At 36.7% G+C, this 15,354-nt stretch overlaps 1 protein-coding gene across 8 annotated transcripts in view; it reads right to left on the bottom strand.

The window, feature by feature from the left end:
• Myo9a (myosin IXA) overlaps window positions 1-15,354 on the bottom strand; it is a 218,134-nt gene that overhangs the window by 32,332 nt on the left and 170,448 nt on the right. For 7 of the 8 annotated variants that reach the window (XM_036191772.1, XM_036191771.1, XM_036191773.1 and 4 more), the window contains 6 exons: window positions 15,236-15,348; window positions 10,359-10,501; window positions 7,367-7,590; window positions 6,843-6,959; window positions 6,306-6,494; window positions 4,064-4,111 (listed from right to left, as the gene is read on the bottom strand). In XM_036191772.1, the coding sequence (XP_036047665.1) occupies window positions 4,064-4,111; window positions 6,306-6,494; window positions 6,843-6,959; window positions 7,367-7,590; window positions 10,359-10,501; window positions 15,236-15,348 (834 nt within the window). The remainder of the gene's footprint in view (window positions 1-4,063; window positions 4,112-6,305; window positions 6,495-6,842; window positions 6,960-7,366; window positions 7,591-10,358; window positions 10,502-15,235; window positions 15,349-15,354) is intronic. The other variant, XM_036191774.1, reaches the window with a different exon arrangement.

Genomic DNA, 15,354 nt, shown 5'->3' with positions numbered 1-15,354 from the left:
GTTGACTATGTCTTATTTTGGTATTTATTCATTCATTCATTTATTTTGGGTTTTCTTTGAGACAGGGTTTCTCTGTGTAGCTTTGGAGCCTGTCCTAGAATTTGTTCTGTGACCAGGCTGGCCACAAACTCACAGACATCTGCCTGCCTCTGCCTCCTGAGTACTGGGATTAAAGGCATATGCCACTACCTGCCTGGCAGTTTTTAATTTTTGAAGTAATTTACAGATTCTGTCAGATGCACAGTTGGCAGATACCCCCCCACACACACCTTTGTCTTGTTACTTGTGATGTTTTCTTTTGTTGTGAAGTAGCTTTTTAATTTTGTGCACCTCCATTTGTCAACTCTTGGGAATTTTTACTATGTTGTAAGTCCTTGTCAGAATGTCCTTGCCTATACTTGTAATCTTAAAGTTTTTTGCCAATGATTTCTTCTAGCAGCTTCAGACTTTCAGATTTTATATTAAGGTCTTTGATCCATTTTTAATTGATTTCTATACAAGGTACATATCGATGCTGACATTCAGTTTTCTCAGTACCATTAGTTAAGAGGCTGTATTTTTTCCATTTTATGTGTTTTGATGCCTTTGCCAAATATTAGGTATCTATGTATTTGTTTGTGGGTCAGCTATTCTATTCCATTGACCTAACAAGCCTATTTTTGTATTGGAACCATGCTGTTTTGGTTATTATGGCTCTGTAGTGTAGTTTGAGTACAAGTATTGGGAGACCTCCAGCACTGTTCTCTCTTCTTAGGATTGCTCTGGCTTTCAGGATATTTTGTGCTTCCACCCAAATTTTAGAAACTGCACTGAATTGTAAATGGCTTTTGGTAAAACTTAAATATTAACTCTGTCAAGCCATGAACATGGAGATCTTTTTCCCTGTTCTGGTATCTCTCTCCTTAATAAGATCTTTTTTTGGGGGGGAGGGGAGATATTGTTCTTTTAAGCTATTATGACTGGGATTTTCTTTTTTCTCAGCAAGTTCATTACTGGTAATAAAAAGCTGTTTTATGTTAATTTTTTTGCTTTGTTTTTTTTTCGAGACAGGGTTTATCTGTGTAGCTTTGGAGCCTGTCCTGGAACTCACTTTATAGACCAGGCTGGCCTCAAACTCACAGAGATCTGCGTGCCTTTGCCTCCTGAGTGCTGAGATTAAAGGTGTGCACCACCACCACAACCCAGCTTATGCTAATTTTCATCCTGTCACATTGCATAAAGTGTTTATCCCATATAATAGGCTTTTGGTAGAGTCACTAGGGTTTTGTGGGTATAGAACCATGTTATTTGTAAATTGGGATAATCTGACTTCTTTTTTGATTTGTATTCCTTTTATTTTTGTTCCCTTGTCTTACTGCTCTGGCTATGATTTTGAATATTACATGGAATAAGAGTAGAGAATAGGCATGATTGTTTTGTTCCTGATTTTAGAGGAAATGTTTTCAGGTTTTTCCCTACTTAATATAATGTTGGCTCTGGATTTATCATATATTCCATTTATTATATTGATGTATCTTCTATTTCCAGTTTCTTTATGGCTTTTATCATGAAGGGATGTTGAACTTTTCTGTATCTATTGATATAATCATATAATCTGGATCCTTAAATGTATTTATGAACTTTATTACATTTATTGATTTTGCTTATGTTAAACCATCTTTGTATTCCTGGAATGAAAGAAACTTGGTCATGGTACATGCATAATTTTTGTCTTAATTAGGGTTTCTATTGCTGTGATGAGACACCATGACCATGGCATCTTTTTTTTTTTTTTTTTTTTTTTAGCTGAGGATGGAACCCAGGGCCTTGCGCTTGCTAGGCAAGTGCTCTACCACTGAGCTAAATCCCCAACCCCCATGGTAACTCTTACAAAGAAAAAAACTTAATTGGGGTGGCTCACTTATAGTTCAAAGGTTTAGTCCATTATCATTATGGTGGGAAGTAAGGCAGCATACAGGCAGACATGATGCGGGAGAAGTAACTCAAAGTTCTACACCTTGACTCACAGGCAACAGGAAGTGGTCTGTCTCACTGGACATGGCTTGATCATATATGGGATATCAAAGGCTGCCTCTATACTGACACACTTCTTCCAACAAGACCACACCTATTCCAACAAGGCCACACCTCCTAATAGTGCCCTTTGGGGGCCATTTTCTTTCAAACCACCCAGTCTTCTTACTAAGTTCCTGAATTCTGTTTGCAAATGTTTTACTGAGAGTTTTTGTGTCTGCGTTCATCAAGAACACGGATCTACAGTTTCCTTTATAGTGTATCCTTATCTGGTTTTAGTGTCAGGGTGATGCTGCTTTCAAAGGTTTGGTGGAATTGAGCAGTATGTCTATCTGCTCTTCAATTTTACTTTATTAGAAGACTGTTTCTTAAATTATCTACAAAGCAGTAGCTATATATATAATTTGTTTTCCTGCTGATTGCCATTGTAACCAGTGTGATATGGGATCTCTAAGTAGATAGATACAGTTATGCTGTGGATATCGCTCTGTGTAAATAAAGTTCTGATTGGCCAGTGGCCAGGCAGGAAGTATAGGCAGGACAAGAGAGAAGAGAATTCTGGGAAGTAGAAGGCTGGGGAGAGACACCGCCAGCTGCCGCCATGAAAAGCAACATGTAAAGACACTGGTAAGCCATGAGCCATGTGGCAAAGTATAGATTAACAGAAATGGGTTAATTTAAGATAGAAGAAGTAGATAACAAGAAGCCTGCCGCGGCCATACAGTTTGTAAACAATGTAACTTTCTGTGGGCTTTCTTGGTTGGGTCTGAGTGACTGTGGGACTGGAGGGTGAGAGATTTGTCCTGACTGAGCCAGGCAGGAAAACTCTAACTATACAGTTAACATCTTTCCTGATGGCTAAGGATGTTGATGCTTTTAGAAATATTTATTGCTCATTTTTATTTTATCTTTTGAGAACTCTATGTTCAGTCTTCAACCCATTTTTTTGGACTGGGTTGTTTTTCTTGTTACACAGATCCTATCTGTCAGATGTTAATCTTAATTCCTCTGTCCACATGCTCACCATCTTGAAGTATTGTCTCAACTTATTTCTCTAGCAGTTTTAGGAGTAATGCTAATGTCTTTGATTCATTTGGAGTTGATTTTTATGCAGACTGAGAGGTGAGGATATAATTTCATTCCTTTACATTCTTGCTAACTTTCCTAGCACCATTCTAATATATTAACCCAATAAGGCAAACCAACTTAAAAAGGCTGAATAAATAATCCAACAATGAAATACAAATGACTAGCAGGACATGTGAAAAGATGTTTAACATCAATGTAAATTAAAAATCACAATACCACTACATACCCCAAAGAATGGCTGCAATAAAAAAGATACACAGTAACATAGGGTGCTCAAAGTGTTGAGATTTGAACTCTCTCAGTACTGTAGGTGGCATTTCCTACTTGGAAAACTGGTTAGCAGATTCTGAAAATTTTAACTAGAATATTATGGAATATTATGACCCAAAATTATATCTTTAAGATTATAGAAATCATAGCATACATTCATAAACCAACCCAAATGTCTATCAACTGGTAAATAAAATGTGAAGGAAAGGGTTAGGGCTATACTCAGTGGTAGAATAATTGCCTAGCATGCCAAATGTCTTCAGTACAACTCCCCACAAAATGGTATGTCTACAATGCAATTCCACCGAATACTCAATGTAGCTGACTACTGATAAAACAATATGGATAAATCCCAAGAATATCATATGCAAAAACTAGGAACTTTACAATTCCACTTCCATGAGATATTCAAAAAGAGCTGAACATAGCAATAGTAAACAAGTTGGAAAAGTTATTTACACCATTTCAAGGAAATATTCCAAATTTTCTTCCATTTTAGGAAACCATTACTGAAAGTAGGTGCTCTTGGGATTTCAGGTCCATTGTCATTCTAGCTTTTTAAAAGGCACGTGAGTACACCCTATTGATCTGGTAAACCTATTATTAAATCTATCCACAGGAATATAAGATCTGCTTCAAGCTACTTTGCTGGAAAGTATTATTTTTATAATATACCAAGATTGTAACTTACCAAATCAGTTTCTTTTTTCCTCCTTTTCTTTCTTTCTGTTTTAGGCACCTGGCAGGGGGCGAGAAGAAGCATAAACTGGAATTACAAAAGACTAACATACTCTCTTCTTTGTAAATTTTTGAATAGCTTCTACAAATAATAAACAGTTCTTTATTCTTCAAGAGGAACTGTACAAAGCTAAACCAAATATGAGAAAATATTTAAGAGCTAACAAAATCAGAAGACTGGAATAACTCTTTAGAGACTGATCTCTTTTTAAATAGCAGTTCTATCTAAATGCCACATAGACATTTTTATCACTAGTCAAATGGTTAACTATCAAGGTTTTGCCATCTACTATGGACATAAACATAAAAGGGGCCACATGGGGCTGGAGAGATGGCTCAGAGGTTAAGAGCACTGACTGCTCTTCCAGAGGTCCTGAGTTCAATTCCCAGCAACCACATGGTGGCTCACAACCATCTGTAATGAGATCTGGCACCCTCTTCTGTATGCATAATAAATAAATAAATCTTTGCCGGGTGGTGGTGGTGGTGGCGGCGGCGGCGGCGGCGGCGGCGCACGCCTGTAATCCCAGCACTCGGGAGGCAGAGGCAGGCAGATCTCTGTGAATTCTAGGTCAGCCTGGTCTCCAAAGCGAGTTCCAGGAAAGGCGCAAAGCTACACAGAGAAACCCTGTCTCAAAAATAAATAAATAAATAAATAATCTTTAAAAAGGGGGTGGGGGCACATGGAGCATAGGAAAGCTCTGTAGACAGATGACCTCTTCTGATGACCACAAAACAGAAGAGCTTAAACCTATCCTGTAACAGCCATCAACTTGCAAAACAGCATATAAATCTAGTAAGAATCTTCTGTATAACATACAAGCCCAATATCCACAAGATTTCTAGAACCTGTTTATATCCAGATTACTTTAAAATGATTTAAATGACTTAAAATTTTAATTCATAAGCTAAAATGAGTAAAAATAAAACAAAGCATAATTAACACAAAGACTAATGATATTCCTGAACAAATAATTTACATGTTATAAAGAAATACACTGATAACCTTGATTAGGCAGCTATCTCTTTATTTAAAATACACACACACACACACACACACACACACACACACACTTTTTTGTTTAGATTTTAAATTAGAATTCCTCTATATAAGACAGGCTATCTTTGAGCACTCCATCCTCTTGTCTTAAGTCTCCAGAGTGATGGGATTACAAATATGTGTCATCACACTCAAAAAGTATATGGTCTTTTCCAGGCTTCAAACTCACTGTGTAACTAAGAGTGACCATGAACTGATCCTTCTGCCTCTACTCCCAGAGTGCTGGAATTAGAGATGTGTACCTCCACACCTTGTTTTATATGGTACTGGAGCTCAGATCTGGGCTTTATGAATATTTGGCAAGCACTTCAGCAATTGAGCTATGTTCTTGACTCCTACCCAACTATCTTCTCTTTTGTAACAAAGATTACAAAATATTTGCAAGCTCTAAAGCAAAATTTAATTAAAATATCAAGCAGTACAATTTCCCAGCTCCTAACAGGACCGAAAAGTAAAGGTTAATATTATTGATGTTTAGATTTCCCAAAAAACACATTTTTTTCCTAAAAATTGTTTCAAGAGAGATCTAGTTTGTAGGTTCTTAGGCAAAAGCTAAATGATATACATAATTCATTTCACCTTTAACCATATTCATATATTAATCTCCATTAAAGATGAAAGTATAATATTGAGGGCACAAATTATAATTGTGAAGGATATGTTCAATGAAATAAGTTCAGGAAAAAATAAATTGCAAACTTACAACTGAGCTTGGAGGATCTAAAGTAATGATAGATTGTTATCTTCTTGTGATATCTTGCTGAAATACATAGTTTTGCAGTTATTCATAGTTCAGGCTGCTGCTAAACTATGACTCTCCTGCCTAATCCTCTTCAGTATTTGACTACTGGCATGTGCCACCATGTACAGCATAATCAAAATACATTGCATAGATGTAGGAAAAGCATACTGAAACCTATCATTTTACACAAATAATATACACTAATACTAATTAAAAAATGTTTCCTAGGTGTTGAGGATTTAGCTCAGTGGTAGAGTGCTTGCCTAGCAAGCGCAAGGCCCTGGGTTCGATCCTCAGCTCAAAAAAAAAAAAAAAAAAAAAAAAAAAGTTTCCTAAACAGATTCCTTACAAAGAATCCGTAATTTAATGGAAATCAAACTGTAACTCATTTACCTTTGAGGCTGTGCTATCCAGAGTCTTGAATTCATTCATGTATTCATCTAAAAACACCTTGAACGTGTTAACCCAAACTCTCACTGGAGATTCATTCCAATCACGTTGCTCAAGTCTCATGGTCTTTTCCAGAATCTGTTCAAACAGTGCATACAGGTCTTTATATCGTATGCTTTTCCCATCATCCATCTAATGAGAAAAAAAATTGTCAAGTTTTATGAAAACATTCTTTGAAGACTGATTCAACCTGTACTGGGGAACATAGGTTAGGATCTTGACATAGTTTATAATGAGCCAGCTCAAGAGGTTATGTAGTGTTCATAAAAACCCACTATAGTATAAAATGTAGGCAGGATAAACCTAAGATTGAGTAAAAGATCTAACAGTTGAACTAATATAATAACTAAGCAAGTCCTAACAGTTGAACTAATATAATAATTAAGTCTAAGAATTGCTCCCTTGAGTCTGAGTTTATAGCTGATTAAAATTCCAAGCTATGCTGAACTGTGAATATCTCCTAACATGGTCTTAGCTTACCGCCAATGCAGATGAGTAAGAGCTGAAGATATTCTGCCGAAATTCTTTCAGGGCTTTTTTAAATACAACATCCACTAATGTATCTTTCTTGCTGTCTTCATTATCTAGGTCATTCATCTAGGTACCAACCACAGAAAAATTAACAATTAAATCATCAAGAAGATACAAATACAATGGTTGAAATGTCACGTAAGCAATAACTATTCTAAAAGTACAAGCCACTGGCCATCACAGAGCTTAAGAAAAGGACACATCTAAGGTCCCTTCTAACATGCTGGTTTTACAGTTCTGTTAATAGAACAACTACAAAAGTGTAACAAGCTTCACCTTCACATGTAACAATTATGAAATCACAGTAGAGTCTAAAACTTTAAATCTTGTCTGTGCATTTTCTATTATCTGATCTATCAGTGCCTGAGTTACTGAAGAAGTTTTAACCCATCTTTTTATAACAGTATCCTTTATACACAAGCATTCTGAAGTCAAATCTGCTCAGGCTAACTAACTCAGCAAGCAAAGTGTACCTTTTTCAGAAGAAATTCATCCATACTTTTTAAATCACTGGCACTTGCTATGATTTGGACAGAGTCATTTTGCCAATGCATAGAATCCAAAGCCACACTGCTGATTTTTACACCTCTCTTGCGCTTTGCCTTTGGAGAAGGCTCCTTATTCTCTTTGAACTCTTTTCGGCAACTCCCAGGCAGTTCTGGGCTCAAAGGAGGTGTTGGGTGATACTGAGTTAATTCTACAATTCAAAATAGGTTAAGTAAAAAGATATACTTAGTAAAAAAATATTGAAAATCTTCATACTTACTGTTAAAAAACTTAGTTTCAAAGATGAGCAAGAATATGCAACAAACTAGCATATTAAATACTGTTCATCCAGTTATCACTTTGCTATACTTTTTGAAGGGGCATCCAATTATATCTACATTTAACCAACCAACCAACAAGGAGAATTTGATAATTACAATTTTTATTATAGTTTACATCTATGAACACATCAGCAGTACCGGCTGTTGATAGTTAACTTGTTAGGGACTCAAGTAGCTTACCAGGCTTGCTTTTGCTCTAATATCTTAAGTATTTATTGTTTTCTTATATATACTCCTTATAACTGTCTAAATGTTCATACATTACAGAGAGAAACACCACATTGTTGTATTTGTTCACAGTAGGGGATAAAATTCTATGCAGCTCATTACAATTTAAAAGCAGAACTGGGTCAGACTTGAAAAGCCCTATCAGAGGCCCGAGGAGACTGCTGCCCTCTTCTCATTTCACATGTGCGCCTTCCCCACATGGGTGCTCCTCACCCTCTCAACGGTGGCCCATCCTAACTCTATCTGAAAGCTAACCTTGACAGTGAGACAGTAATTCCCTATATAATAAATGCCACTACAGGCAGGAATTGGAACAAATTCAATCTCAATTGGGACATGAAACGAAAATAAAGATACATACATAATACATATGTGTGTGTGTGTGTGTGTGTGTGTGTGTGTGTGTGTGTGAGAGAGAGAGAGAGAGAGAGAGAGTGTAGATAGTTATAGCTATAAACTGATTTCATTATAACTTACTAAGTAATTACTTCACTTTGCAAAGTATCTTAGAAATGAAATAATAGTATTAAATAAATTATAATCTCAGTTTAGCATTAAAAACAAAGGCTACCTTACTAAATTTTTATTCAAACATTATAAAAAGCCATAATCCTAATTTTTATAAATATCCTTATATAAATGACATCTGCTTATAATGTATATTTTCAAATAATGAGCCTTATTATTTCTTTGGGGGAATTATATTGGAATATAATTACTAAAAATGATAAATTTAGAATAATCATTGTAAGATAAGATATGAAGAAAATGAACAATTGGAGGAGGGGATGGAGTTGAGTGGGGGAGGCTAGGGGAAGCAGGAGGGATGAGAAGGAGATCTGTGATTCATATGTAAAATGAATAAGAATCTTTTTTAATTAAAAAAAAGAAAAATTGAGTAATGCAATGGGGGAAATTAAGTTTTTCCAGGTAGAGTTAGATTAGGGTTAGAAAACCACTGAATTTATTACTATTTTTATCCATATCAGTGGTCAGTTGACAGGAACAAAGTCACAAGATACGAAATGAGAGGCTAATTTCATCTCTACCATTCTTTCAATGCTAGTTGCTACTATTGAGTACTCTCAAATGTGTTACTGCTAATGTCCTAAAAGTCAAAAGAATAGCAACATTATGAAATGCTAGGATCTGCTAGGCATTAAGGTATAGTAGATGTGACAGCTAATACTGTCAACTTGACAGGATCTAAAATCACTTTGGAGACAATTACTGGGCATGACTGTAAGGGATTATTGAGATTAGGTGGGGTAGGAAGACCACCATTAAAAGTAAGTAATACCATTTCATGGACTAGGGTCCCAGACTGCATTAAAAGGGAGCTGACCACTAGCATTCTTCTGTCTGCTTCTTGAATGCAGACTCATGTTCCTGCTGCCATGCCTCAGTTTCTCTCAAATTATAAGCCAAAATAAACTCCTTTTTTTTTTTTCTTTTCTTACCTTCTTTTTTTTCCTTTTTTTGTTTTTTGTTTTTTTGAGACAGGTTTTCTTTGTGTAGCAGCTCTGGCTGTCCAGGAACATGCTTTGTATCTTCCTTTTTAAAATTGTTTTGATAAGGTATTTTGCCACAGCAACAAGGAAGATAACACAGTAAATATCTGATGTATATTACCATGGCTAACAATGGGGACTCTGTGCCAAGCATGAGGCAGGATTGTCTCAGAGTCTAGACCACCTGGGCTACAGTTACTAAGACTTTTTGTTTTGTTTTGTTTTGTTTTTAAAACAAAAAACAAAAAACAAAAAAAACAAAGAATGTATTCTTGCTGGGTGTGGTGGTGCATGCCTTTAATCCCAGCACTCAGGAGGCAGAGGCAGGTAGATCTCTGTGAGTTCGAGGCCAGCCTGGTCTACAGAGCTAGTCCAGGACAGGCTCCAAAGCTACAGAGAAACCCTGTCTCGAAAAACCAAAAAAAAAAAAAAAAAAAGGAAAAAAAACATGTTTACTATGGTTTTCCATAGCACTCAATAAGGAACTAATGCTATGAATTACTATGAGTATTATGTATTTATTAAATAAGTGAATCAAAGCTAAACCTTTACAATGATTAGGGTTGGGGATGCAGCTCAATGGTAGAGTACTTGTTAGCATGTGCAAGGCTATAGGTTCAAACCCCAGCATTACCAAAAAAGAAAACAAAGGTTAGTCCAAGATTCATCATCATTGAAGTTGTTGTCCTTTACTGTTCTATACCACATATTATTGAAACTTCTCATACAAGTAGGGTATGCCTTGCTTTATTAAGTAAGGAAGCATTTACCAACACTAGTCCTATCTCATTAAAATGTCATTCCAACAGGACTGTCATTATGAAGAGGAAAGGCATACATAGTACACTTTCAGAATGAGCAACAGAAATTATGATGCTCCACCCTTTGTCCATTTTTACCATCTGAAAATGGATTAGCAGATGTCACATCTGAGCCAGCAGAGAGTGATGAGACCTCTGACTGGGGAGCAGGTTTTATTCTAGGAATCTTCTTCTCTCCTTGTTTCCCTTTCGCCCAGAACCTCATCTTCGCTCTCTGGGGTCTGTTTTTAAAACAAAAAAAAAAAGGTAAAATGGAAATCAGATGTTCCAGTAATTTTTGTGTATCCTCTTAAGCTTTATATACTTTCATATGTAGTAATCTATTTTAACTTTGATGTGTATTGGGGGAGGGGGTATAACAAGGTATCAAACTCTTAGACACATGCTAGGCAACACTCTACTGCTGAGCCACACTCGCGACTCATCTTGAATATAAAATACTAAGCCCTGACAATTTAAGTCATTTGATAAAATAAAACAGTCTCAAAGCAGTGGAACTAGGATTTCAGCTTTAGCTTCCTGATGCCAAATTGCCATCTTTTCATTGCTATATCTCACATGTAGCTTAAAACAAAGAAAATACAAATAACTACTAACCACTCTAAAAAAGTTCCTTTATATTGTTAGCAATTTCTTTCTAATCTTTGTCCATAGCATTTAATTTTTAATCACTGAAATTATGATTTCAATGTAGTTTTAAGTCTTTCAACTCACTAGCACATTATGAAAGTTTTAATGATGCTTTTTATATTGAGTTGTCTATTAAAAGTGTACGGCTTTTCAAGACAGGGTTTCTCTGTGTAGCTCTGGCTGCCCTGGAACTCTCTCTGTACACCAGGTGTATACCACCACACCCAGTTGGATAGATGTCATTTTAAGTTCTACTTACACTGTTACAATGGAAACACCTTTTGTTTGTTTTATAATGAAGTTTTTAAGTACAGCTCTAATTTTATCCATTATGTTGTTGGGTCCATGGTGGGGCTTCAGTTCTATGAAATTTGGCCACAGTGACTTTTTTTTTTAGGCAGTCTTACTGTGTTGTCCGGGGAGACCTCCAACTTTAAATCCTTTTCCTTCCATCTCCTGACTGTTATGATTACAAGTATGTGTCACCACATCCAGCCCAAATTATTTTAGTAATAGTTTGCTCCTCTACATGTTTTCCTTCATATCGGGTAACTGATCTTTTAAACTGGTTCTAGAAGTTCCTTATCTCAGCCATCTATTTTTCTTTTTGTACAACTGTCTGAGATATATTCTTCACCTGTCTTCCTTCTCATTACTCTTACTGGTACTGGTTTATGTATGTGTGTGGTGCCAAGTGTTCTCAGTCACTCTCCAGCTTCCTGAAATGAAGTATCTCACCAAACTTGAAGTTTTCCAATCTGGCTAACCTGGCTGGGCAGTTAGCTCAAGGGATCTACCTGCCTCTTTCCCTACCACTGGCATACCAACATTTTTATGTGGGTGCAATGGATCTGAACTCAGGTCCTCATGCTTGCTCAGCAAGCACTTTATCTTAATAAGCTCTTACCCATAACCCAATTATCATCATTTTTAATTTTCCAAAATTATTTTTATTATGAGTGTTTCTCTTAATATACTTTGTTTGGTTTCAGTTATATTTATTATACCTTCCTTCATGTTATATTTTTATTGGTTAGTTCTGGCTCCTTCAATATAGTGTTCTCTCAAATGTATGGTGATCTGATTATGATTAAGTGTTGAGTTTAAAGTGTTGCTTGGAAGATCTAGTGTGCACTAGCAGAGCTCCTAAACTACTGTCTTCCTTATAGGGTTATCTGGCTGGTCAATTTTGCAAGGAGATCTGATCTTTCCTCAAGAGATAAACAAAGTCCCAAAGATTCTGTGAACCATCTGCTCAAAGGGGATGAGAAATGCTGCAACTGAGCAAAGGAAAAAAGCTGAGGAATTTAAGCATTTAACGTGTAAAATTCATTAAAGAAACAAATATAGAGGGTAGGTTAATAAAGTGCTTGTTGCACAAGCATAAGAACCTGGTTCAGTCCCCAGAGCTCATGGGTATGGTAGCTCCAGTACTAGGGAGGTGGAGACAGGTGGATTCCTGAGGCTAGCTGCTGGCCAGTCAGCCTAGCCAAACCAGCAAGCCCAAGATCTCAGTGAGAGGCCTATCACAAAAACACAGTGGCTAGCATCTGAATGAGGTTGATCTCTGGCTTTCACATACATATACCTGCATTCAAACACATAATCCTGTACACTCATGCATTCACATCTACACACACACACACACACACATCGAAAAAAATAAACCGAATACATGGCCCACAACTTAAAAATATTGGGCAAACTTGATGGTTGATGGTGACATACACCTTTAATCCCAGGACTCAGGAGGAAGAGGCAAGCAGATCAAGGCCAGGCTGGTCTACAGAGTGAGTTCCAGGATAGTCAGAGCCACACAGAGAAATCTTGTCTTGAGAAAAATATATATTAGGTAAACTTAAATCTAGAGATCTTCTATTTTATCTTTTCCAGAAACAGGTTTATTATTTTCTGCTAAGAATAGAGAGGATTAGTTGGTCTACATGTGTCTTTCTCAGGTTTACCTAGTTGGTTAGTATTCAGCTTTTTATCAACTATTAAGACATTTATGTGTTTGATTTTATCTGTTTTGTTTTTATCATTTGTGGGTTTGGTTATTTGAGCAAATAAAATGAAAATTAAATTTATATATTTAACTACCTCTAATTATATGTCCTTTAGCCTATTGTATCTTCTTTTTCAATTCTGATTTGTGGTATAATCTTTTCTGGATTTAAGTCCCTTGTAAATCCCTCTAACAGTCTATTTCTTAATTATAAAGATTTTTTTAAATATACCTTGACATCTTCAGTCAGGGCTCAAATGCTTATATAATATTTTAAAAGATATTTATTTAAAAATAAAAATCCCATGAACTCTCTTTGTGTTTGGGTGTATGCACGCAACTGTGCATGCTGATGTGTACCAGAGGCCAAAGGAGGATATCAGGTATCCTGCTCTACCACTTCCTGTCTTATTCCTTAAACTTGGAGCCTAGGCAAGTCCCAGTGATGCTTTGGTCTCTGATCCCTCCACAGTGCCAGGTTACCGCTGTGACCATGATCATGCCCATATATATTGTGTATGAGTGTTTTAAAAGCCTACCATTTATGTATGTGCACTACAAGAATGTTTAGTGTGTCCTTGGAGGTGAGAAAAGGGCACTGGATTCTCTGGAACTGAAGCAAAACAACTGTGAGCCACCTTGTGGGTAGTGGGAACTGAAGACAGGTCCTCTGCAAAAGCAGTAAGTGCTCATAACTGCTAAGCCATCTCTTCAGCCCCAGACTTTGTTGGTGGGGTATATATATTTTTTTTTCTTTTTTTTTTTTCAGGGCCTTGTGCTTGCTAGGCAAGCGCTCTACCACTGAGCTAAATCCTCAACCCTGGGGTATGTATTTTAACTCAGGTCCTCCTTCTTCCAGAGCAAACCTGCTGCAGCTTCACCTTAGCTCTCCACAAGCACTCGTAAAGAGAACAAAATTAATTTTTAAAGTATTTTCCTAAACACTTACTGTAGAACATATTACAAGTCAAAAGCTATGAGATCAATCTCATCCTATCTTATCTCTCTCCTTTTATAATATATTATTGTAAGTCATATAATGATTAAGAAATTTCCCCCAAATCATACTACTATCTACATAAGAAGATAAAGCTCAGAGTGTGTGTGTGTGTGTGTGTGTGTGTGTGTGTGTGTGTGTCAACTATTATATACCTAGTAATACTGTTACTCGAGTATTTCTTAAAAATTAAAGCAAAAGCCTATGGGCCACAGCAGCCATCTTCCAGTACCTTGCCAAATGACAAACACAGAGGAAAAGAGGAACAGCACCTGCTATGTGTTCTCTAGGCCTTTAAGGAAACATGGAGGTGTTCTTTTGGTCACATACATGTGAATCTATAAAGTGTAATAATGTAGACATCAAAGGAATAAGCACTATTAAAAAAGGAATACCTCACAAAGTTGCCATGGTAAAACAGGAAGAGTATATATCACCCAGCATGCCATGGACATCACTGGAAACAAGTAAGATAAGGACGAGATTCTTGCAAAGTGAGCTGATATGAGGATTGAGCCTATTAAACCCTTTGGGAGAAAGCTTCCTGAAACAGGTGAGGGGAAATGATAGAGAAAAAAAAGGGAAGCCAACTGAAGCACCACCTGCTCTACCAAGAGAAGCACACTGTATGAGAACTAACAGAAGGTTAGTTGAGGGAGCCTGTGTTTTAGGAATTCATGGCTTAGTGTACAAAGAGAAATAAAAGACCTAGACAGTAAAATACTTTTTCTTAAAAAGTAAATTGCTTCAATTTAAAAACTCAGTATATAAATCATTAAATAAAATCATTGAAATTAATTACTCCTATTGTAGCAGAATCTTAAAAGGTCTTATTAATAAAAACAAACCCAGGAGCCAGATATTGGGGTGAATGCTGAAAGATCAGAGAAATAGAACATGCCACTTCTATCCTCACCTCACCAACTTCTCAGCCGATCCTGTTTCCTCAAACTGGAAGCCTTGGTGTCCTCACCCAAATGGATGTCAGCTGAACTGCTGCTAGAAGCCTAAAAAAAGCTTAACCAGCTCTAGTTCCTGGTCCTCACACCTTAAAAACCTTTCTGCTTACTGTCATCATTTCCTGGGATTAAAGGAGTGTGTCACCATGCCTGGCTGTTTCCAGTGTGGCTTTGAACTCACAGACATCCACACAGATCTCTACCTTTGGAATGCTAGGATTAAAGGTGTGTGTGCCATCATTTTCTGGCCTCTATATCTAGTGGCTGTTCTGTTCTCTGACCCCAGATAAATTTACTAGGGTGCACAATATATAGGGGGACACAATATCACCACACTCCTATTATTTCTTTAAATACATCATACCTTATATCCAAATCGGAAGACTTCTGTCTTACTGCCAACTTTGTAATCTCTCCTTGAGACATAGCTTTATGGAGCTTTGCTTGCTCATCAACTGAAGAAAATCGTTGTGATGTCTGTAG

Source organism: Onychomys torridus, chromosome 7 (assembly GCF_903995425.1).
Source record: "Onychomys torridus chromosome 7, mOncTor1.1, whole genome shotgun sequence".
NCBI classification, from domain to species: domain Eukaryota; kingdom Metazoa; phylum Chordata; class Mammalia; order Rodentia; family Cricetidae; genus Onychomys; species Onychomys torridus.
This window is presented reverse-complemented; position numbering and strand designations above follow the sequence as displayed.